This window comes from Lissotriton vulgaris, chromosome 5 (assembly GCF_964263255.1).
Source record: "Lissotriton vulgaris chromosome 5, aLisVul1.2, whole genome shotgun sequence".
Lineage (NCBI taxonomy): Eukaryota > Metazoa > Chordata > Amphibia > Caudata > Salamandridae > Lissotriton > Lissotriton vulgaris.
This window is the reverse complement of record NC_141693.1, coordinates 812516138-812539807: the sequence shown is the minus strand read 5'-3', so window position 1 is coordinate 812539807 and position 23670 is coordinate 812516138. Positions and strand designations below refer to the sequence as shown.

General features: G+C 45.0%; 1 protein-coding gene across 3 annotated transcripts in view; it reads right to left on the bottom strand.

Moving 5' to 3' along the window:
• Positions 1 to 328: 328 nt before the first annotated feature.
• Positions 329 to 23670, bottom strand: part of NUDT13 (nudix hydrolase 13) — a 756871-nt gene continuing 733529 nt past the window's right edge. For all 3 annotated transcript variants that reach the window (XM_086922288.1, XM_086922286.1, XM_086922287.1), the window contains one exon: positions 329 to 1108. In XM_086922288.1, coding sequence (XP_086778414.1) covers positions 896 to 1108 — 213 coding nt within the window. In that variant the 3' untranslated portion in view covers positions 329 to 895. The remainder of the gene's footprint in view (positions 1109 to 23670) is intronic.

Here is a 23670-nt window from a genome sequence, read left to right as displayed (position 1 = left end):
CCGGCCATGAATAATTAGGGGAGAAGAAGCCCTTTGATGTGCTGGGCTGGCAGTGAATGCACGTGCTTGTTTGCTCACGTGATTCACGTGAACTTCAAGAAAACCGCAGGAATGAAGCCCTTGGTTTGACCATGATTTTGGCCACTTGAATTCTCGTTCCCTCAATGAGCTTGCGCGCATTGTAGGTCATGAGACCTAAAAACTAATATCTTAGTACCGTCGCAGTAAGAAAGACATATTTATGCAGATTTTTTTAATTGATATGGGTTTCTATTTAAGGCAAACTTTTAGGTTCTGAATTTTAGAAATATTTGTTTTTGTATTTATTGTAAATCGGAAGTGTTGTGATTGTTCAACTTCAATTGTGTAGGCAAATCCTGCCCTAAAATAAGGAGCTTGAGCATAAGCAAATGCTGCATGTTGTCAACAGAATACTGCATATATTACAAAAATGACGTAGAATTAATAACAATTTAAGGATGTAAATGAGGAATGGTGGGAAGTAGAAGAAGCGAGAGATGAAACTGTACAGTACCACATCCTCCTCATAAGAAAAACATTTACAGTCACTTTCGTTGGCACTTCCCATGTACTCTATAATATGCAAGTTTACCACTATCCCAGTAAAATATGTGGCCACAAAAAAAGTATTAAAAAGCCATAATAAAACAATTTCTCATGTTATACTTTTGAAGGGACCTGTAGCCAGTTCGCCTTGGTGAAAGGTGAAGAGGTGATTCCAGTCAGGGCTAACATGTTCTACGATTTGGAGCATGTTACTTAAGGCACCCAGTAATGGTGGAATGTTACAAATTTCAAGTCCCTAATTTTTTTTCCCTTTCACACTCAGCACAACAACAGCACACCTATCATTGCCCCATAGCATTCTCTTCTATTATGATCTATATGTTCTGCTTCCGGTTCCGGCGCGCTGCTCCCGGACCCATTCCTGAATCAACTGGTGAGCGATGGCCCACCTGGGGGGGACCCAGATTTGGGTTGAGTCGTCGTCTCTTTTTGAGGGCGTATGCTCTCTGTTCAGAGCTTCCTCCAGCTCCGATACATTGAACCACCGTGCTGACTCCAACTCTAGTTTGTTCACACTCAACTAAAAAAACAAAAATAAAATTGTTTAAACCTGGTTAAGTTTCACATTCATTTTATATATGATCAACACGTTTTAATCTTTCATTACAATTTTCTTGCTCTTTGCTTTATCATGACATGCCTTTGAAACAAAAAAATTTATTGTATACATTGTCTGGACCTTTTAAAGTATTTAACTGTTTGCCTAGTTCTCCTAAAACGACAAATACACTAGAAATATAATAATAATAATCCACATTTGTGGATAATTAGTTCCAGATGGTGATGTTCACTGAAAAGGCAAATGATTGGATAAAAACACATTGAAAAAGATACTGACTGCTACAGTGTAGGCAATCTTGAAAGTGTTCATCCCTGCAATGTTTAAACGTGAGGCTAAGTTGCGAGGCATAAAACCAGGGCACAGCTGTGCATGTTGAATAGGGCGGGCACTGGCATTAAATTAACTTAGAATGGATTGCACAGAAAACGGGAGCACTGAAGCGGTATCCTAACCAAGGGGTCTATTAGGATGGCGGACGAATGGCCGCCTTCGGGCCGGCGGTGGCAACCGCCAGAGCGGCAGTGGACATCCGCCCGCGATCGCTACCCGGAAAACCGCCGGTCCCATTAGCATGGCGGTGACGATAGCAGTCCGCACGCCTGCCTAGCGGGCGGAACTAGACTGCCACAATGGTGCCAGTGCAGTGCCAGGGTCCTCCAGCATGATTATAATGCCGGCGGTAGCCAGCCTTTCTGTGGCGGTGGGACCGCGATGGAAAGGCATGCAGAGAATGTCTCTGGGGGTCCATTGCGGGCCCCCAATGTGTTGGGGGTGTAGGTGCTCTGGGTGGTACCCCCCTACATGTCCCTGTACCAGGTGGCAGGCACTGTGCAGTGCCTGACATGCAGTGCAGGGATATGCTGGACATGCTCCTTTTGACATTGCGGCGGTGCTGCTGGCAGCAGCAACCGCCGCAATGTTAAAGCCCGCGATCGTACCGCCGAGTCAGATTTCGACTGCGGAGCATACTAATTGGACCGGCGGTTATGCTGCAGTCATGGCGGACGGTCTTTTCCCGCTACTATGGCGGTTGGGGTGATTTCCTGACCACCATCCTAATAGACCCCCAAGTCTCAAGGGTCAGTGTGAACAAGACCGTACCATCAAAAGATCATTTAATCTATACTACTATTATAAAGAGAGAAATGTGTCCTTTGAGCCAGGTAAACTCGAAAGGTACAACACCAATTGTAAAACCCAATACAGCGTTGGAAAGGGGGGGTCCTGTAGATGGACATAGGCTATAAAAAAAATAAAAATAAACGTTATTTAAAAAATAAACAATATAAAAAAGTAGTCCCTAAGAAGTAGCGCCAGCCGTGTGTGCTAACAACGTGCGGGCTGACATCATCGGAGGACAGGAACGCGAGGAGGAGCGGACAACAGCGCGGGGAGGAGCGGAAAACTTAGCCAGACATGGAGGGAATGAGGTACGTGAACCGCGGGGAAGAGCGGTGAAGTAAGGCGGACTGGAGCGGAATGGAGGACAACAGTGCATGGAGGAGCGGAGAACGTAGCAAGACTGCAGCGCCATGAGATATGTGAAACGCGGGGAGGAGCGGTGAAGTACGCGGGGAGGAGCGGTAAGTGAGGCGGAATGGAGCGGGATAGCGGACTGCATCGGGCGTGTAGACTGGCTTGGTGTAGTGGGGGACGGTGAAGTGAGGCGGACTGGAGCGGGATAGCAAAATAAATGATAGGTTTTAAAACGGCTTTCACATTTGGTGCAGACATTTAAGTGAGAGTAGTGGGGGGCGGAGTATTAATGTTATAATCCTAGCTGGCTCGGGGAGCATGGTGCAATGTCGAGTTTGGTATCCCTGAACTTGGGGTTTAATAACGCATCCGTTTGTGTGGATGGTTTTTGGACTCTGGGTTTGAAAATAGCACTTTTAGAAAGTGGCTATTTTCTTGTCTAACTATTTCTGGTTTCTGCTGGTTTGGTGTGTGTGTGACAGGAGCTGGGTGGCTCCAGAGGTCTGAGTGAGTCAGTGTGGGATGAGTGGGACATTTGCATTGAGAGTAGGGGGAGAGTAGTTCCTGATAGCCTGCCCTGCCTGATACAATGCTGGCTCCACCTCCTGCCAGGCGACTGATGGCTCTGTGCCTGCCGTGGACGATCCTGGCCCCACCTCCTACCAGGAGGCCGATAGCTCTCCTCCTGCCAGTGACAATGCTGGCTCCACCTCCTGCTGGGCGTCTGAGGACCCAGCCCTGCTCAGTGAATAGGCCAGGTGCCTCTGCCTGGCTACACCCACAACAGACCCAGGATGTGGGGAAATTCCCCTGCATGGACAAAGGGATCAAAGCCAAAAAGGGGTATAAAAGAAGGACCCCTGAACCAAGAATTTAGATCACTTCTGACAAGGAAACCTGAACCAAGGACAAGAAGCCTGCTGATCCAAGGACTTGCCTACCCCTTCTGCCAGTGTGCTGTTTGCTGGGGGGAATCCTGCAGTTGCTTCTTAATTTTTGCCAAGGAACCAGGAGAGAGGAACTGAGTGTTACTCTCAAGCTTTGCTAAAGAAAATCTCCAAGGGCTGGAAGAGTGCCAGCCTCCTGTTGAAGGAGTACAAGGGGAGCTTTGCCCTAGTGGACGAGTGGGGAGGCTGGGCCTAGTAAATGCAATCAGAAAAAGGAGTGCCTCTCCACGACTCAGTTAAACCCCTATTCATGGGACATTGAAAGCGCAAACTGTCGTTTCCAACCAGGTACTTTTATTTATACCATTTAATTAAACAATTGTACTTCATTTGTCGAACAAAACATATTATAGGCAGACAAAGAATGTGTTGAACATAAGGTCAAACCAAAGTAGGACTTTTAAATGCACAACAGTGTCAAAACTGAATGTGAGCAAAATTAATTGTAATCATTAATTAAATAAACATTGTATGGAAGAACAGACAGTGACATTCAAACATACATAACAATAAATGGTGAATACATTCTGACAATTGATTAAAGCAAAACGAAAAATAGAGAAAAAAGGAGTTTAAGGAAGAGACGCGAAAATGAATTCGAGAATCTTATGACACCAGTGGTGGCTGGTGTGTGAATTGTCCTTTTTCAAATTAGCCGACGCGTTTCGAATCCTGAGAATTACTTTCGGGATTCTCATCAGGGCATGGTTATTCTGTCTGTAAGGTTGCCAAAAAGAAAGTAACAGTGTATAAGTATCTTGAAAAAGGGACAAAGTCTCCCTGTGTAGTGACACTCAGCATGAGGGACCTACCGCTATTTGAAGGGCGCTAATTCATTGGAAGTATGGCAGTGCAGACTGGAGAGGGGTCCAAGGATTAGAACTACCTACAACAAAATTAAATTAACATTATGCCAATTGAAGAACTGATAGCTAGACAAAAGGCTAGACAAAAAGCGCGGTTTAGTTTGTATGGAATTAGACATACCGTCGATTATTTCAAGATTTCTCTTGGTGGTTGTCTCTTGGTTGAGTGCAGGCTCTTCGTCACACTTTAAAAAGTAGAACGGCCTGTGGCGCTGTGTGCAAGAACAATGGTGTTGATCAGGGAAGCGGGAGATTTTAAAAAAATATATGACTGGTAAACAGGTTTGCGCGGAACGTACCTTTTAATTCCAACTTGAAACGGAGCAGTCCTAGTTACTGGACGAGCATTGTATTTGAAAACCGGCGTGTTAAAATGCACCCGGGGTCCGTTTCCGCTAAAGAAAAACGGAACAGTTGTTAGCATGTTTAGCGCGTTTAACCGCGAGTGAAATAAAGGGCGATAGCAGGCGCTGGAAGAGCGCCGCTTACCTGCGTGTCTCTCGCTCTTGGCTCCCTGTGTTCTGATGAATCCACAAGATGGATGCTATCGGCGTTGTCATGGCAATATGCTTTTTGGAAAGGCGCTGAGCCTTATGGGATTAGTAGTTCACGCTGGTCTAGGCATTATGGTAATGGGGATTGTCCTATTAGAGAGACGAGTTTGCAACAAAGAGACGCGACCTGTCCGGTCATTAGGTGCCAAGGCACTATAGGGTCAAAGTCTGGCAATTTCAGATAGGCTATTGAGGCCCTTCTGGACACTATTGAATTTTAGAATTAAGTATGCTTCCATTTTAAGGAGCATTCTGTCAAAATCAACGTTACTCTGTGAGGGACGTACTGTGTGCAAAACAGTCCATTTCAAGTCATTGGCATCATGGTTCACATTTACAAAATGTTCCACCATAGGGGCAGTCATGATTTTATTTTTGATCCTTGAGCGGTGTCGGCAGATGCGTGTGTTGACCTGTTGTGTGGTTTTACCAACATAAATGAGGTCACAGAGACATCGAACCAGATAAACGACATTCTTGGTTTTGCAATTTGAAAAGTCCAAATGTTTCCATCTAATGGAACCATGTTGGAACTCATCGCCCTCAATTGTGTTTGGGCACACGACACAGGTACCACACTTGTGGTGCCCCGTAATCGGTTTGAGGTTCCACTGGCTTAAAAGGTTGCTTTTCTTTTTTGGTAGAGATACATCCGCCCTCATGATGTGTTGTCCTACATTTTGGTTTCTCTTATACGCGAACAAAGGTTTTGGCAGTGGACATTCTAAGTTCGCCATTAAGTGCCAATTACTCAGCACAGCTTTTCTCAGTTTATGAGTGTCTGGTCCAAAAGTGGTAACACAGACCAGTCTTTCAAGAGTAGGTTTGGGTCGTACTTGCAAAAGAGTTTCACGGGGGGTGAAGCGCGCTCTTTGTAGAGAGTGCTTCAAAAGTTTCTTTGGGTACCCCCTTTCCTGCATTTCTTGGCAAAATGTCTCCGCATGGGACGTGAAGTCTCTCAAGTCAGAGCAGTTTCTCCTAATGCGCAATAATTGCCCATAGGGAAGGTTGGATTTTAGATTCCTGGGATGGGCACTCTTGTGGTGCAGAATAGTATTCCTGTCTGTGTCCTTTTTAAACAGGGATGATTTGAGGACCCCATTGATGTTCACAATTTCGACATCAAGGAAGGTCATCCTTTCGTTACTGTGCGACATCGAAAATTTGATGTCGACATGCCTGTTATTCAGCCAGTCATGGAACGCTACCAGGTCAGTCTGGCTCCCCTGCCACAGGAGCCAGACATCATCTATGTAGCGAAACCATTGTAGAATGCTTGATTTGAAAGGGTTGTTGTTATCAACAAACATCTGTTCGTACTGTGCCATGTACAATACGGCCATTTCAGGAGCATAAGGGCACCCCATCGCGGTGCCCTTGACCTGCATGAAGAACTCTCCATTGAATGCAAAATAATTCTTTTTTAATGCAATTTCGGCCAGTCTCAAAATAAAGGAAGTGGGTACCTGGTGGGGTCTCTCTCTCTGATTTAAATAGAGTTCCATCACCTCTAACGCTTCCTCCTGGGGAATCTGCGTGTAGAGGGAGGTAACATCCATTGTTACTAGCAGTTGGGTCTCTGGGTCAAACTCAGTGTCTTCCACTTTAAGAAGAAAATCAGTCGTGTCGCGTAAGTACGACTTGACCGTTGTTAAGAATGGTTTCAGAAAGAAATCCACGTATTGCGAAAGGGGTTCTAGACAAGAATCGCACCCGGAGACGATTGGACGTCCCGGGGGGTCTTGGAGGCTCTTGTGGATTTTAGGCAAGAGGTAGAGAACAGGGGTTCTTGGATGTTTTCTTAGTAAATAGTCGTGTTCTTTTTTGCCCAGAAAGCCACCGTCCAACCCATCCTGAAGAGTATCAGCAATGAGTCGTTGGATATCCTTTACAGGATCTTCTGGGAGGCGTCTGTACCAAGTTACATTATTGACCTGTTTATTGCCTTCTGCTAGGTATTTCTCACGGGCCCACACCACCACAGCACCGCCTTTATCGGCTTGCTTGATGAGGATTGAATTATCTTCCTTCAGAGTTTTGATAGCTGCGCGTTGTTTTTGGCCTATGTTTTGTTGAACAAAGTGTCTGCCCTTTTCTAATTTCTCGATGGATGACAAAAGGACCTGTTCAAAAGCGAGAACCTCTTTGGGGATATTTTGATGTGGGACAAAAGTAGATTTGTTGCGTAATCCAGTAACTTCCATGGAGGTCGAGGGAGGTTGATTCCAAAAAAACAGTTTTAGGCGAATTTTTCGACAAAACTCAATGGCTTCTAGCTTGAGTCTTGTATAATCAGTTTTCCTGCCAGGCACAAACTTGAGCCCCAATGCCAGGACTGAATGTTCCTCTGGTGTTAATGGTCTATCAGATAGATTGACCACAGCGTTGGAACCCTCTATGACTTGTATGAGCGGTTCCTGGTTCGCATCTCCCATGGCTGTTTGAAGCGGGCTTTTGGCTGTTGGCCCTGATCTAAAAAAGCCACCTGTTTCTTATTAGGATTACGATTGTCCGAACCCGATGAGTCGGATGAAGAGGTTTCCGAGAATGTTGTGAATCGGTTCCTTGAACGACCTTGAAAGGTTGACAATGCTCTGCGAGATTCTTGTTGGGTATAATAATCCTCCCTTAAAAAGGGATATACCTGCTCGATTTTGAATGCCTTCACGTCTCTTTCATATTTGAAAGTTTTGTCATTAATAGTATTGTCCTTAAAGATCCTGATTTCTTTTTCGATTTTCTCCAATAGTGCCTTGGCATCCGTCACGGCCGGACTAGTCTTGATCGTCTCAATGAGTTCCTCGATCTCTTTCTGTTCTTGTAAGCACAACCTCTGTGCAGTTTCTATGGTATGGACCATGAGGTCCCTGCTGCACTTTGTATTGATAAAGCTGAAGCCTTTTTTATATTCTGCATCATCCACAAAAATTACAGGGACATTTTTGACCTGTAAGCCCCAGGGAATTGTTCCCCCTTTCAGGTGCCTCAGGAGAAAATGTCCATGTAGTTCCGTGCGTACATGCTTCTTTTGTAATCGTATTAATCGGTCTGATTCATTCTGCTGTTTAGCGGTAGAGCTAAGTGTCACATTTGAAAAGGGGGAATTGTCAATCAAATTCTGAATATGGTTTTCGCTAAAAGATAGCGTATCTTTATCTGCCATAGCGTGGGGAATGAAAATTCCCGAAGGGAATATATCACGCGTGAAACACAACCGACAAAGGTGTCCGTAGGCTCTCGCGGGCAATTACCCGCACTTAACAGGAGTACAAGGGGAGCTTGGCCCTAGTGGACGAGTGGGGAGGCTGGGCCTAGTAAATGCAATCAGAAAAAGGAGTGCCTCTCCACGACTCAGTTAAACCCCTATTCATGGGACATTGAAAGCGCAAACTGTTGTTTCCAACCAGGTACTTTTATTTATACCATTTAATTAAACAATTGTACTTCATTTGTCGAACAAAACATATTATAGGCAGACAAAGAATGTGTTGAACATAAGGTCAAACCAAAGTAGGACTTTTAAATGCACAACAGTGTCAAAACTGAATGTGAGCAAAATTCATTGTAATCATTAATTAAACAAACATTGTATGGAAGAACAGACAGTGACATTCAAACATACATAACAATAAATGGTGAATACATTCTGACAATTGATTAAAGCAAAACGAAAAATAGAGAAAAAAGGAGTTTAAGGAAGAGACGCGAAAATGAATTCGAGAATCTTATGACACCAGTGGTGGCTGGTGTGTGAATTGTCCTTTTTCAAATTAGCCGACGCGTTTCGAATCCTGAGAATTACTTTCGGGATTCTCATCAGGGCATGGTTATTCTGTCTGTAAGGTTGCCAAAAAGAAAGTAACAGTGTATAAGTATCTTGAAAAAGGGACAAAGTCTCCCTGTGTAGTGACACTCAGCATGAGGGACCTACCGCTATTTGAAGGGCGCTAATTCATTGGAAGTATGGCAGTGCAGACTGGAGAGGGGTCCAAGGATTGGAACTACCTACAACAAAATTAAATTAACATTATGCCAATTGAAGAACTGATAGCTAGACAAAAGGCTAGACAAAAAGCGCGGTTTAGTTTGTATGGAATTAGACATACCGTCGATTATTTCAAGATTTCTCTTGGTGGTTGTCTCTTGGTTGAGTGCAGGCTCTTCGTCACACTTTAAAAAGTAGAACGGCCTGTGGCGCTGTGTGCAAGAACAATGGTGTTGATCAGGGAAGCGGGAGATTTAAAAAAAATATATGACTGGTAAACAGGTTTGCGCGGAACGTACCTTTTAATTCCAACTTGAAACGGAGCAGTCCTAGTTACTGGACGAGCATTGTATTTGAAAACCGGCGTGTTAAAATGCACCCGGGGTCCGTTTCCGCTAAAGAAAAACGGAACAGTTGTTAGCATGTTTAGCGCGTTTAACCGCGAGTGAAATAAAGGGCGATAGCAGGCGCTGGAAGAGCGCCGCTTACCTGCGTGTCTCTCGCTCTTGCTCCCTGTGTTCTGATGAATCCACAAGATGGATGCTATCGGCGTTGTCATGGCAATATCCTCCTGTTGAAGTCACAGGGCTAAAGGACTTCATCTGCTAAAAGTGCTTGTTGCTGGAACTTGAGAATCCAGCACCTCAGAAAGAAACCAGCAATCTCGTCGCCGACGGACGTCGCCGAATCCAGCTCGACATCGTGAGTAACGGCTCCAGTGTCCCGCTTCCTCGACGCCGGCCGCCGGGCCCGATCGACGCCAGCAGCAACGCCAGTGAGTAGTGAGTTCGGCTCCAGCTCCAAAGTGACCTCGTGTCTGCACCGCTGCTGATCGCATCGACTTCGAGCCCTCTCGACGCCGTGAGCGCTGCTCACTCTTACAACGCCATCATCGACATCGACGACGACGACGACGCCATATCCTGCTTCAACTCGTGAGCGCTGCTCCTGCCTGACATCTGTCGACGCCGCTGCAGGTCGCCCAGACTCCGAGGCCGGATCGACGCCGGAGACGCGACGCCGGACATCTCGACGCCGCTGATCATCGTGTGCTTCGCTTTTCCAAGGTACTGTGTTGTGGGGGTCTGTGCGACTCCAGGCTCGACGTAGCGCTCCTCGCGGTCGATGCCGAACCCTTTGGATTAACCTTGCCTCGACGTCGTGTGACTCCTGTGTGGGTTACATTGTTGCCAAGAACTGTGTTTTAAAGAAGAAGAGTTGCTTTTGTTACTAAAGACTTTGTGCTAAGAAGAAACTACACTTGAACTATTATTTTTCCTTCCAAGAGTATTTATTAAGATTGTGGTATATTTTTGTCGTTATTTGGTCTTGTGCTAAGCCTTATATAAAAAATCCTTATTTTTATAATACTACTGTGTCGTGTCCATTTGTAGTGTATTCACTTTATTATTGTATGTGGTCATAAATGCTTATCACACAGCCTCTGAGATAAGCCTGTCTGCTCTGCCAAGCTACCAAGGGGGTGAGCAGGGGTTATCAAAGGGTGTGATCCCCTTGCCGTGACTAGAAAAGGTGTGTCCCTATTTGTCAGAAGTGCATACCTCTGCCAACTAGAGACAGCCGGTTCTAACACCGACCCATGGCCAGAATGTGCTGGCATTACCAGAACAGAAGACACTCCAGTACGCAGTCGCTGTTTCACAAACGTATGTGAGAGGCGGACGGCAACAAGCAGAAGCACCCAGAACAGAACCACAGTAAACGAGGTAGTCAAGTGGAAGACAGACATACACGGAAGCATACAGTGTGGATGCTAGAACCACACTAAATATAGGGAAATACCCCTGTAGGGTAGCGTGAGCAGCCCAGATGTGAAGTATGTATCACCTGGTAGACATCATAAGCACCAACAGTCATGTGGAAGCAGAGTTGGACAGGATAATGGCCAGATCCGTAAGCGACATCAGCCACCCGTCCGGAAGGAGTTACAGACCCCCGCTAGACAGAGGAGGAGATGGAGTAGGACACGAAAGTGGAAACAGGCAGGACCAACGTAATGGCGTAAGGATGTACAGACAAGAAAGCGAGTATCCTGAAGAGAACACTTCCTCTGAGTGTGTTACAGAGGAACCCATCGCAGAAGCATAGAAAACACTTGTGTGGAAGGCAGCAGGGAAATAGGAAAAACTCCTGTTTGGTAAGTGACCAATAAATGAGAGCACAAGACAGCGTACAGTATAGAAGTACGTAACGAAGGCGCCACTGCTTATAGAGAAGCCAAGACAGGGCTGAAGTACGAGAAAGAACCAACCCATCCCGGAGAGTGGAGGATAGAACCAGTCACAGCAGAAGCAGCAGAACAATGAAGGCACCATATGATAGCGAACATAACATGGTGCCCCCATACTACGCGCAAACACTAAAAGGAGTGCTGTGCAGCGTCTCCGGCCTTACGGTAGGCTACGAAGAACTACGGACAACCGTAGACCTCAACTGCAACCAAAAGTGCAATAGAGCGATGCCAACGAAAGGGTCACATAACAGAAGAAAGAGAGTACAGAACCTCTGTGACTCTATAGGAGTGTACCAAGCCTTCCTTGAAGGAAGGCAGCTATGTAATAGCCACCAAAAACCAAAACATAGGGCAAGTCTGAACCCCTGCGAGGGGAGTCCTCTTGGGATAAGGTCCCAGTCAGAGAACTGAAAAGAAGGCAGAACCAGCCGACCGGCTGTACTGAAGAAAGTCAAAGAGGGCAAAACAACCGCCTACACCATCCGGGTACTACGTTAAAAAACCAGGGCTGAAAACAAACAAGCAACATCGCCTATGCAGAAAATTAGGCCGCAAGGTCAGAAAGTCACAGTAGACCAGACATGAGGCGGGAGACCGCTGAATCAGTGTGGCAGTCAAAAGGGTCCACGCAATCGAAGAGCATCCCGAACATTGTCTGAGAAACGACTGTCGCGCAGCCATGGATGGCGGAGCAAAGCAACCGACCAGGCAAGTACCCTACCCACAGAGTTGGTTGCATCAAGGATTGATCGAAGGGAAAATGACGCCATTCCCCTGCCATCGAGAAGAAGGTGATGTAAGCCTGCCCGGGGCACTTCTGGCATAGAAGGAAGAAGGAGCTAGACTAAGTCCCAAAGGGCAAAGGAAGCACGTGCGAACATGCAAGACTTGTTTAATGCACTGATGCCGGCACTGGCAGAGGCAAAAATCTGGCGACCACATGTCTCCAACCACCTAGATTCCCTAGTGGGAGGTAACAACGGTAAAGTAGAGGAAGGCTGCAAGTCAATAGCAGCCTGAACAACCATACCCTGTGTTCTAGGGTGAAGGGATAGGCAGAGAGTATCATCCGGGGCCGGACGATGCAAACAAGCAATGGCTAGATCAATAGGGTCACCAGAGGACGGCCTTGCCCAGGTACCAAGCAGGATGTCAAACAAAGACCCCCCCAAGGGGCAGCAAAGGCTTCACCTCAACAGGCTCCATGTGGAGGAGATCCAGTAAAGTATCAGAGGGCAGGGAAACCACAGGGGGCTGAAAGTGAAGAATATCTGCTGCACTGGGAATAGCCAGTGCAAAAGCTGCACTAGCCTCAGTCGCCATTCTGGGGGGGGGCGACAATAAACCGTTGATAGGAGATGTTGGAGACTAACCCGTCCACTAGAAAGTAAAAGTGGAGGAGCCTGAGTTTGGCCACGGAACGCTAGGTACCTGCACCAAGGGGCACCGTAACGACTTCGGGCATGGGGAGTCCAAAGGAACATCAACCTCCTGTAAGATAGGAGGTGTAGGCGCCGGCACCGGCGGCGACCGACGGCGCGTCGGCGTTGTATCGACGTCGAGAACCTCCAAAGGGGACTCGGCCTGGGCGCGGTCCGATGGAGTTCCAAACCCTATATGCGGGGAGGAAAGATGTCGACAGGGCATTAAACTCGGTGCAGCATCTGAGGTCCGCGAAGGAAGCCGCGCAGGGCTATGCGGTGACTGGACGAGTCAACATCGTTCTGACTCCAGAACCGGAGTCGATGCACGCAGCCGGCGCCGAGAACAAATCTGGCGGCAAAGACCCGATATGAGTGCCTTCCACCTCAGTGGGACCCGAAGGCACACCATGGAGAGGGGGTGACCCAAAGAAAGAGTGGAGGGCTTTCAAATAAGCCTCCAAGTGGGCCTGTGTTGCTCACACTCCCGGAAAGGGAGGGTATGGAGGAGACGACTGCTGGGTGCCTGTGCCTGGCAAAGATCGAGAGCAACAGGCCCCAGCATCACGTTTACGGGAGGATGACCTCCGCGACTTATGTTTTTGCTTACCCGTCTCCGAACGATGTCTGCGGGAACGACCTCAGGAGCGGTCCCGATCTGGAGAGGGAGAACAACGACGGGAAGGCGCAGGGCCAGACAGCCGTGCGGCCAGCAATTTCATACGATGCTCCCTTAAAGACTTAGATTTCCTTTGTTGACAGGCTTCGGACTCTTCAGAGTCGTGGTGCACTCCCAGGCACCACATACATATGCGGGTCCGTGACAGACATCTGGCGCGCAGGGTTCTCACACGCTTTAAAGCCCAAAGGCATCGCACACTGTTCCGTGACGCCGAAAGCGTTGAGAAGGCCCGAAAAACAAGCCAAGAAACCGCTGGTTTTCCAGGATCCACGTTGGGACGTGGAAAAGAAGAAAACTGACGTTAGCGCGCAGGGAGGGGCTTATAGGACTCCACTGACGTCATGTCTGGGGACGACATCAGGGCGGAGCCCTGCGGCGCCGCTTCAGCGCACAGAGATGCTGCTGTGGAAAGTTTTCCGAATCCAGTCTGACGCCTGGGGATATTCTAAGTTAAGGAATCTGCGGTTAGATGTCTCTATCAGATACAGCCCTCACAGGATGCTAATTGTGCTTAAAAGCGTCTGTATTTCAGCTAGTAAAAACGCACATAAACAAACATCAGACACCCCCTTCGATTCCCCAGCAGCATCAGCTTGCAGCCAGAAATGTTCCCACAAAGCGTGGCACTGGTACTTGAAATACGGTGCGTTGAGCGGGATGCCGGCAGATCACAAGGGTTTTCGTGTTCCTGAGACCTTGGGGGAAAAAGGGGGCATGCCAACGTGCCCTTGGAGGACAATCGGGCACAAGGCAAGCAGCAGGAAGACAAGCCAGCACAAGAGTCAAAATGCATGGTGGCAGTCTCTCCAGCAGCCCATCAGGCAGCAGGCCAGCACAACACAGCAAATAGTCCAAATGGTGGTTCCTTCTGGCAGCACAGCAGTTCTCTGGCAATGTGCAGTTTGTAGAGCCAGCAGTGCCTGGTTTCAAGTCCACGCAGTTTCAGAAAAATATGGGGTCACAGTCCCTGTACTTATACTCAAAATTGTCTTTGATCAAGGGGTGACTTCAAAGGAACCCTTTCAAGTGCACAACAATCCATTTCAACTCAGCCCTGGTTCCAGACATCAGCTGGAAGGACACAGCCTATACAGATGCAAAGTGTGAATCACCTCTCAGTTTTCCAGCCCAGGAAACCTATCAGTATGCAGATAAATGCAGATGTCACCCCTGTCACACCCAGTCCTTTCTGTGTTGTGGCTGTCTGGAAAGAATGCACCAAGTGTGGCTGTCACCCAGCCCTAGACAAGTATTGCAGTCAGGCTGTAATGCACCAAAATCATAAGCACAGAGAAAAGCCCACTTTCTAAAAGTGACTTTTTTCTAAAATAGTAATGTAAAATCCAGCTACATGAGTAAGTAGGATTCCTCAACACTATTTTAAACATACCAAACATGGCAACGCTGCTCCTTTGTGATCAGGATTTACCACTTAAACATATATAATGGAATTTCCAATGCTAGCTTATGAGAGGAGTAGGCCTCACAGCAGTGAAGAACCAAAATAGGCTGTTTGTCACTACTAGGACAAGGCACATGACTTAACTTTTACTTACACAGCACCCTGTCCATAGGGCTACTTAGCATAATTGGTCCTACTAGAAATTGTTCAAATGAAAGAATAAATTGTACCCAACAGCAGGAATAACATACACTTCAATGTATTAATTTCACAATTTTGTATTGAATACCTTGGTATTCAATACAAAATTGTGATCTTAATTCATACCATACCTTACCCAAGTCCTATGGCTTACTGGGTTTCCCCACTGTTTTGTAATGGTCATAGGGCTACTTAGGGCCTACCTTAGGGGAGACGTATGTGTTATAAAAGGGGGGTTTAAAGCTTGGAAAGTAGTTTTAAATGACAGTAAACTGTGCATACAGGCCCTGCAGTGAAATACCCTGAGTCAGGTTTGAAAGGCTACGTCAGTGGGTGGCACAAGCAGGGCTGCAGGCCCACTGTGAGTCCCTTGCTCGCTGTGCCACTGAATTCAAGCTAGGTTGAAGCCATCTACTTGCCACTACTGCCACTGTGCCGTACCGCTTCCTGGATAGTCTGTCATCGCTGGGGGACAGCCGTGCCACGCTGCTGGACGCCGCTGGGGTCTCCACATCCCAGGTCCTCCTGCGCTTTCAAATGCGCTTTAAAGCATGATGCCGGACATCGGCAGACGTTGCCGCCATCTACCTACCAACACTGCCACTCTGCTGGACTGCTTCTTGGATAGCCTGTCATCGCTGGGGGAAAGCCATGCCATGCTGCTGGGCACTCCACATTCCAGCTCCACTTGCGCTTTCAAACATGCTTAAAAGTGGGATGCTAGCCCACGGCACGGGACGCACCGGGCCAAGAGTGGGCTCGTCCATGCCTGTCGGAGCCCGTCGTTGCCTGGGTTGTGCACACCTCCGGCAAGTGGATCACGAAAAAGGACCACAACCTGATGTACTGCAAGGCTGAGTGTGGAGAGAAATGGGAAAGAGGAAGAATACAAATGATCAAGGAGGTGGGTAATAGTTAATACCTTAGATGTCTTTCTGTCAAGGGCCGCAAAAGTTATATCTCAGGAGATAAAACTTATCAAGCGTCGGCTCTCCCTGGAGGAGGGTAGGCAAAATCCTGAGACATCTCAAACTTTGCCCAAAGTGCACTCTGAGCCCTTGGAAAGGGTGAAATGCGAACCTTCTATTGCCCAGTCAAACGGTTGTCATGTGACTGTTTCAGAACCTAAACTAGAATCTCCTACCCCATCTGACCCAGTTTCTGAGCCTGCAGCCAAGAGGAAAAAGGAGGTTAGGGTGCAAAAACAAATATTTACAGGACACATGAGAGCTACCAGAAGTGGGCTGTCTACAGAAGACGAGAGGAGTAAGCCTCAACCCCGCACCGTGAAGTCCTCCCGACTCTTAAAAGACGAATTTAACCACATGCGCGCTAGCGCAATTTTGCTCCTACGCTGAGATTTTCGAAACCGCATGTTACGTGACGAGCTGGGCTCGTCATCAGCGTGCTAGCGGGCTACACCATGACGAGCCCAGCTCGTCATCAGCGTCGAAGGGGTTAACTGGTTGACACTGGAAAATATGATCAATTACTTACTTGTCCCACTGACACATAGACTTAGGAAAATAGAGGAAAGACGAGCCTCCTTTGAAAAAAAATAGCCCATTAAGCATGGTCTTGCCACCCACTTCCAGCCAAGGTGGAGCTCTTCCATCTCGGGGGGATCACATAGCAGGGCCTTCAGCCCCAACCCATAGGTTCCTGACAGCGGTTGTTTCCCCTCCTACCCAATCCCTAACAGATCCACAATCTTCTGTCTCCCTCACCTAGCAGGTGAAACTTATGGGGACAGCAATATGGCCACAGGTAGACCAAATCTATATTATGGCTGAAATATCCCTGGGGGGCAAGTGATAGACATGGACAGGTCAAGTTCTCCAAACCTGTCGTAAATTGGCAGCAATGGGTTAGCGTTAGCAGAAGCCATCTTGTATTTCTGGCAGCCATCTTGTCTGCCATGTGCTGCAATGTGCTCACCATGTGCTTTGTCCTACCTTCCTGTTAACTGCGCCTGAAGTCTGCCCAGTAACAGGATAAATTTAGCCTCCTCCACTTTAACGCATGCCCAGACATGCTCAGTAGGGTCTGCAGCTGTAACTGATTAGTTTCAGATAGGAATGTGTTTACTACTTTCTGAAAACTGTTAGCTCCTCCCACTTGGTTGAGCAAGTAGAACTTGCATGTTCATATTAGGCATTTATGTATGCTCACATGAGCCAGGACTGCCCCTTGCATTTATGCTTACTATGTAACTCTAAAACATATATAAAGCCCCAGGTTTCTGCATTCTTCAGACTGCCTCATTCAGTTGCTAAGGCTTCTGTGTGACGTAGTCTCACTCATTTGAGTTTAATAAATATGTCTTTTTATATTTCAGCTCCTGTGCCAAATTCTTTATCAGTTTAAAAGGACTAAGTATCAGTGAGACCCCTGAGAAGGAGTTTTGATTTCTACAAATGGCGCACCAACGTGGGACTCATCAGAGAGGTGGCTATCTGAAGGAGTGATCTTGTCAGGAGACAGAAACCTACGGAGGAGGACAAGACAAGTTTCTACTAAGGAGGTACTCTGTGCACGGAGATTCTGGGGATTCTTTGCCTCTGCAGCCCAGTATGTTTCTGATCTTCCTGATTTTGAACCTCCAAATGATGTCACCCCTGACTGAGAACATTATTGGTGTGAGTATTCTAAAAAAAAGACCGTTAGGTCATTCAGAACTTGGCAGTTAGAACCTGGACGCTCAGGTAGTGGTAAGAACCGTTGTACGGTACTTGCTGCGAGCTTTTGTAGCCTGTGAGTGGCAAGGCAGTTTTAGAATACGCTTGCTGTGGCAATTTGGAATATGATGACTAGTCATAATGTGTATGTGTATGTGTAAGATATGCAAATTGCAATTTGTGTAGGCAGGTAATGAGGAGACTTTTCTCTACTTTGTATGAAATTTGAACGGTGCACGTACGAAGAGTACTTTAAGCACTACTTTGGGTATAATATTGTATATTCTACAATATTTTTTTGGCATGCCTGTTTCAAGCTCACATCAAAGAATGTGTTGCTTTTTGGAAGGTACCATAGTGAGATGTGAATTAAATTAGCCAGCTCCCCTAGAGGGAATACCTAAATAGGTTTAGGTATAAAAACATATTTCTTCCTTGGTGATTTTGTATCCCCAGGGAATTAAAATATGGACATAATACATATAAGGATCCTTTGTTCTGTGCAATTTTATGAATGGAGATATGCAGAGCACTTTTTTGGTGTTCTGCCAGCCAAAACTAGTGAATTGAGTGTATTTTTGCTTGTTGGACATACAGCAGTCTGTTGGACTGTTTTTGCAGTCTTTTGGAACACTATTGAGAAGGGCTTCTTGTAAATATGACTTGCAACTAGTATTTACAAATAGTTTTGTTTAAGTACAGTCTGTGGGCTGTCCTTTGTTTCAGTCCTATGTGTTGATCTGTTAGTGTAACTTCTGTAAGTAAATAGCAATGGCGCTATTTATGAAACAAATGGCTAAAGCGCTGTATTGTGTTTCCTGAGTGTTTGAACCCTTTCTGCTTATGTCCGAAATGAGCTCAATGTGTGTTTGTGGGTTTTTTGATGTTTTCAGTCTGTTAAGTAAAATGTCAGATTAATTAATATTAAGTAGAAATTAAATAAAAATCCAGCAATTGACCATGTCATATGCTAAAATAGCTATATGTTGCTATTTAATTTATAGACTAAGTAAAAATGCATATGTACAAACTGTTAAATGCGTAAAAAAGATAAAATTAAAATTCACATTCACTAGGAATTTGAAAGGCCTCAAAAATAAATTGTGTGTTTTGTAGAAAAACGAACTTATAGCATTTTTTTTACTTACATACATTGTATTACATATAAACAGGCAAACACTTCAGCTAAAGTGAATTTTTGCTAAATTCAAATGCATATTATTGCACATGCATTTTAAAACTTGAAATGTCTGTTTTAAGTAAGACTGTCACCGTACTCAGGTTTCAACACCGTGCAGGGCTCTTACTGCCGTTAAGGAAGCAGATGTTGTTTTTTGAAGGCTACGAATAACATAGGAATGTTTATTTAGCCAGGACTTCGCCGTTAGTTAATCACGGTTGGAACTTTGCATTTCAGAATAGTGTTTTAAAGGGTTACAAAAATAAGGTTCATTATTTTGTATCACAGGAAGACATTTCAATTGCGGTTTTCCTCTCTTTAAGTATTTTTTGTAAGCATATTCTTGGTTCTGTTGCTAAATAATAATTGTCCTTTTAAAAAAAAAAGTGGCGCGAAAATCTGTCATGTTTTAAGTTAGGCTTCTGTGCTTAGGCTCATAAATGAATGCGTCTAAAAATGATAGGCAAGAGATGCAGCTTGTTTTTATATGTGGAATTATCAAAAAAGATTGGGTTTATTAAAAATAACTATTAATTATGAAAAATAATTATTAAAACTAGGTGCTTCTAAATTTGTTTTTTAATATTTATAAAGCTTAATACTCATACTATGACCTACTAGCATTAAAATTTAATTTAAGTTGTGTTTTACTGCATAATGAGGACATTTGCATGTGGATTTTCACTTGGCGCAGGCGTAAAAAGTCATTTTTCTAAGGAATTACATGAGATATGTCTAATGTCCAATCTCTGCAATATGTAAAGAACATTCTGAGGATGATTAGTAAGTAATGCAATTGTAGGATCTTTATTTTTAAGTGCCACAGATATCAAAGTCGATCTTGAGTTAAATAGACTATTTAAACAGCATTCTTGCCATTTAAAATAGCTTTAAAGTGTCTCAGGCTTTAGTAAATGCATACATTTGTGTATAATACAAATTTGCAGGTTGTTACCATTTGAAGTTGCTTTTCATAGCTCAGTAAGCCAATGTGCCCGGTGCAGAGGTTTGTGTTTAATATCAGGGTTGAAGGTTCTAACTCTAGCTGGACCTACTGAGACGTTCATCCATTTGAGGTTGATGAAATGAGTACCATTGCATGGGTGGTAGCAAACATTTGTTCTAAAGCTGGTATGTTATGTTATTATGTTCTGCGAATTATTCACAGTAAATGTTTTAATAATCTAAGAATAAATAAATTTTAGCCCCTAAAAGAAGTCATTTATATAACATGTGTTTTTAAATAGGGTTGATTATTGCAGGTTAGAAAGAGTTAGGAAGGCTTTTTGTCTTTGTCAGCTTCGGAGTGAGGGAAGAGAGAGGGGGGCTGAGGAGCGCGGAGCGCGCAATGCAGATTTTGACCTTAAGGTCAGTGAGGTGGGATTTAGAAGTAAGTGAAAACAGATGGAGAAATCACTGCTTGGAAAAGCTTCTCTGACAAACAGAAATTAAAGCTTGCACATTGCGAGGCTTTCACATCGACATCTGCAGCCTATTACAGTAGTGCTTTGTCTCCGAGAAATGCATTCCTGACCGGCCTTGAAAAAAAAAAGAGCAGGGCCTTAAAGGGGGTTGGCACACGGGTCACTCTGTCTGTGAAAGAGTTTTATTTTTGGACAGTCAAAATTAAGGTGGTTTAGCATGTTTACAAAAGATGGTTGGTTACAGTTGATATTTTGTGTGTTATGTGCAGTGTCAGCAGTATGTTGAAAAAATATGTGTTTTTTATTATGACTTCTTTGACAAGAAATGTTCGTGCATTTTTCATGTTTTTGCATTTTATTCTTTTATGAATTGTTCCTGCTGGTCCTGTGTGTCAGAAGCGACACAGTAAGTTGTATTTGACAGCCGATCTCCACTAACTGGTGATCTGCTGTCAAAAGGAGGGTGAGGAAAGTAAAATAAAGTAATTTTGGTGTAATTTCGATTTTAAGCCTGACAAATTAAGCAGGCCAGAATATTGGGTTTTGGGCTGCAGTTTCACAGTGCATAAAGTGCATGCAATGGTGTTGTGTGTCACCGCTTATTTACATATGCTATTATACTTTGTCTATGCTTTTGTGCTTGATATACAGCGCGTATATCTGATGGCTTGGAATGTGTGTGTTTTTTATCTTATGCATGTTTTTGTTTTATGTTGTTTTTTGATTCTATTACAAGTTCCCCTGTGTTGTGAAGGGATCTTCATGACGATGCATATCGCTGCACAACAGTTGGGTGAATTTGCTCTGATACTAAATTTCACAGATATGATATTTTCATGCTGTGAACAAGACAGATAACACTTCACCAGTGTATGTCAATTTGGCTATATTAGTATTGAAGAAAAATAAAAAGAGATATACAGGATCAAATTGTGTCACCTGCAGTTAGCTATGACTGCCCTTTCCCTTAGGAAGAAGCAGCCCTAGACTTATGTTTCCTTGATTGGACCTAAGGATGAAATTATAGATTTGTGGCTCTTGCTAAAGGTGACCTAAACTTTTCATTTTTCCTTTGAAGAAGGAACTGGATCATTAGCTGAGATTACCGTATATGGTGTAGGGGCCAGCGGTAGAGTTAAAATTTGTGTACTATTTTGACTTTTGAGTTTCGCCCATACTCTTGGTATTATGTCCAAAACTTGACTATCACCCGAGTAATTTCTTGTTCTTCCTATAGATTTTTCTTTTGCCGCTTCTCCCCTGATCGATGTTGCATTGTGCCTAGTTATTGGGGATTTTAGCTGTGTCCTACTCCCATTTCCCTTTTCCGTATTCCTTTCACCAGTCAGCCCATTTATTATAATTGGTGTATTGTTCAGGTTCACACTTCCAGACTGCAGTGATATACCAGGGACCCCCTTATTACATATAATTCCCTTTGGTATGACCAGACTGGTTTTCAAGAATTTTCTTTAGGCCTACTTCGATGTCTTCCAGTCTGACTGTCAGGGTAGTGATAGACTGGTTAACTGACTTAATATTATAGTAAGACAAGTTTTCCACCTCAATAGGAGATACCTTACGTTTATTTTTTGAATATGACAAATTCAATGCCTATTCTAATTTGGTTTTCAGTTCCTTTTTTCTGCTGCTTTAATTTTTGATGGACCAGATGTGTTTTAATAATGGAAATACCAGGACTCTCTAGTTCTTGTCTTTTTGTTTCCACATTTTGATCATTAGTCTTTGTATTGCATAGTGCGCCTGATGCACAATTATTAAAAGGGAGGTATCTATATGTCCCTGATAATCTGTATTATGTGATTTCTCTTTTGAGATGTTTTAGATAAGGAATTTAGGAACACTTAGACTTAATCATTGAGAAAAAATGTTTACCCCGTTAGACGATGTCACTATGTGTGAGGACATCCATTCATATAGAATTCCCATGTAGCTAGCTACCCTTAGATGGTAGAGGATATGATCTTGCATGGAAATTCAATTGAAGAGGTTAGAGGCACTGTTTTTCCTACTACCTTTGTCTTTGTATTCTATGAGAATGACAGTGTATTTTAGATCATAGTAGTCCCATGGCGTATGGCCACTCCTTTGAAGATTGCAGGCCACCTGCTTGCAGTCCCCTTGTTAAATACATTGAAATGTTTTTGTACTAAATTGAAGGAAACTAACAACTGTGTCACATTTCCTACGTCATTAGGTTCTGCGGTATCAAGTCATAATAACCTGCAGAACGCTGATTTAAGTCTAATTCCCATCAGTGACAGCTACAGATGAGGGCCGGAGGTCTTGGATCTACAGTCCCTGCACCCAGAAAGTAGCAAGGCTGGACAGCGATCGCCAGCACGCCATCAATGGTATCTTCAAAGCATTGTGCTTGCTCATCAGAAGGCGTTGAACATCAGAGAAGAAGGAGGATCTGATTTTGCCACAGAACCAGAGTTTCAGTGCAAAAGAGCAAAAGCTACCTGTCATGTGCTGGTAACCTCTGACAGTGTGCAGTCCCTTGAGCCTCTTGGTCTGAGTTTTGGCCACACATCCCCCTTTTTTCTTTGCTCCAACGGAAGGGCAGTGCACTGGAGGATCCAAGATTGGCAAAGGGCACTACATTATGGTGCCCATGATAGAGCAGCCTGAGCGTCCTCTGACGCTGATTAATGAGTGTTGGAGCTTGAGAATGTAGACCCGGGTCTGCACAAGATGATCTGTGCCAATGATCAATGAAGGATTCAGAAAAGGAGGTGGTGATGAACAGAGTGTCTGAATTAAGCAGACCACTCTTTCCCAGTCCAAAGATCAGGGCTTGATCCATCACCGTTATTTATCTCACTGCACCATCCCAGCTCAGAACCTGGCTATATGCAAATCAGTCTGTCCCTGGCCCAGTGCATCATGGGAACAGGGCAGACTAAACTACCAAGCCAATTCTTCACCAGAAAGGAGACAAGCTACCGGGGACCGGTTTCTGGCATTTCAGCCTTCTTCGGCCCGGCTTGCTTGAATCCTGATGGTGCAGTGAGAAAGGGACTCATGTCTGAGTATACCCTGCCACACCTATAGTGGCCAAAAACGATTCAGAAAAGGGGGTGGTGATGAACAGAGTGTCTGAATTAAGCAGACCACTCTTACCCAGTCCAAAGATCAGGGCTTGATCCATCACCGTTATTTATCTCACTGCACCATCCCAGCTCAGAACCTGGCTATATGCAAATCAGTCTGTCCCTGGCCCAGTGCTTCATGGGAACAGGGCAGACTAAACTACCAAGCCAATTCTTCACCAGAAAGGAGACAAGCTACCGGGGACCGGTTTCTGGCATTTCAGCCTTCTTCGGCCCGGCTTGCTTGAATCCTGATGGTGCAGTGAGACAGGGACTCATGTCTGAGTATACCCTGCCACACCTATAGTGGCCAAAAACGATTCAGAAAAGGGGG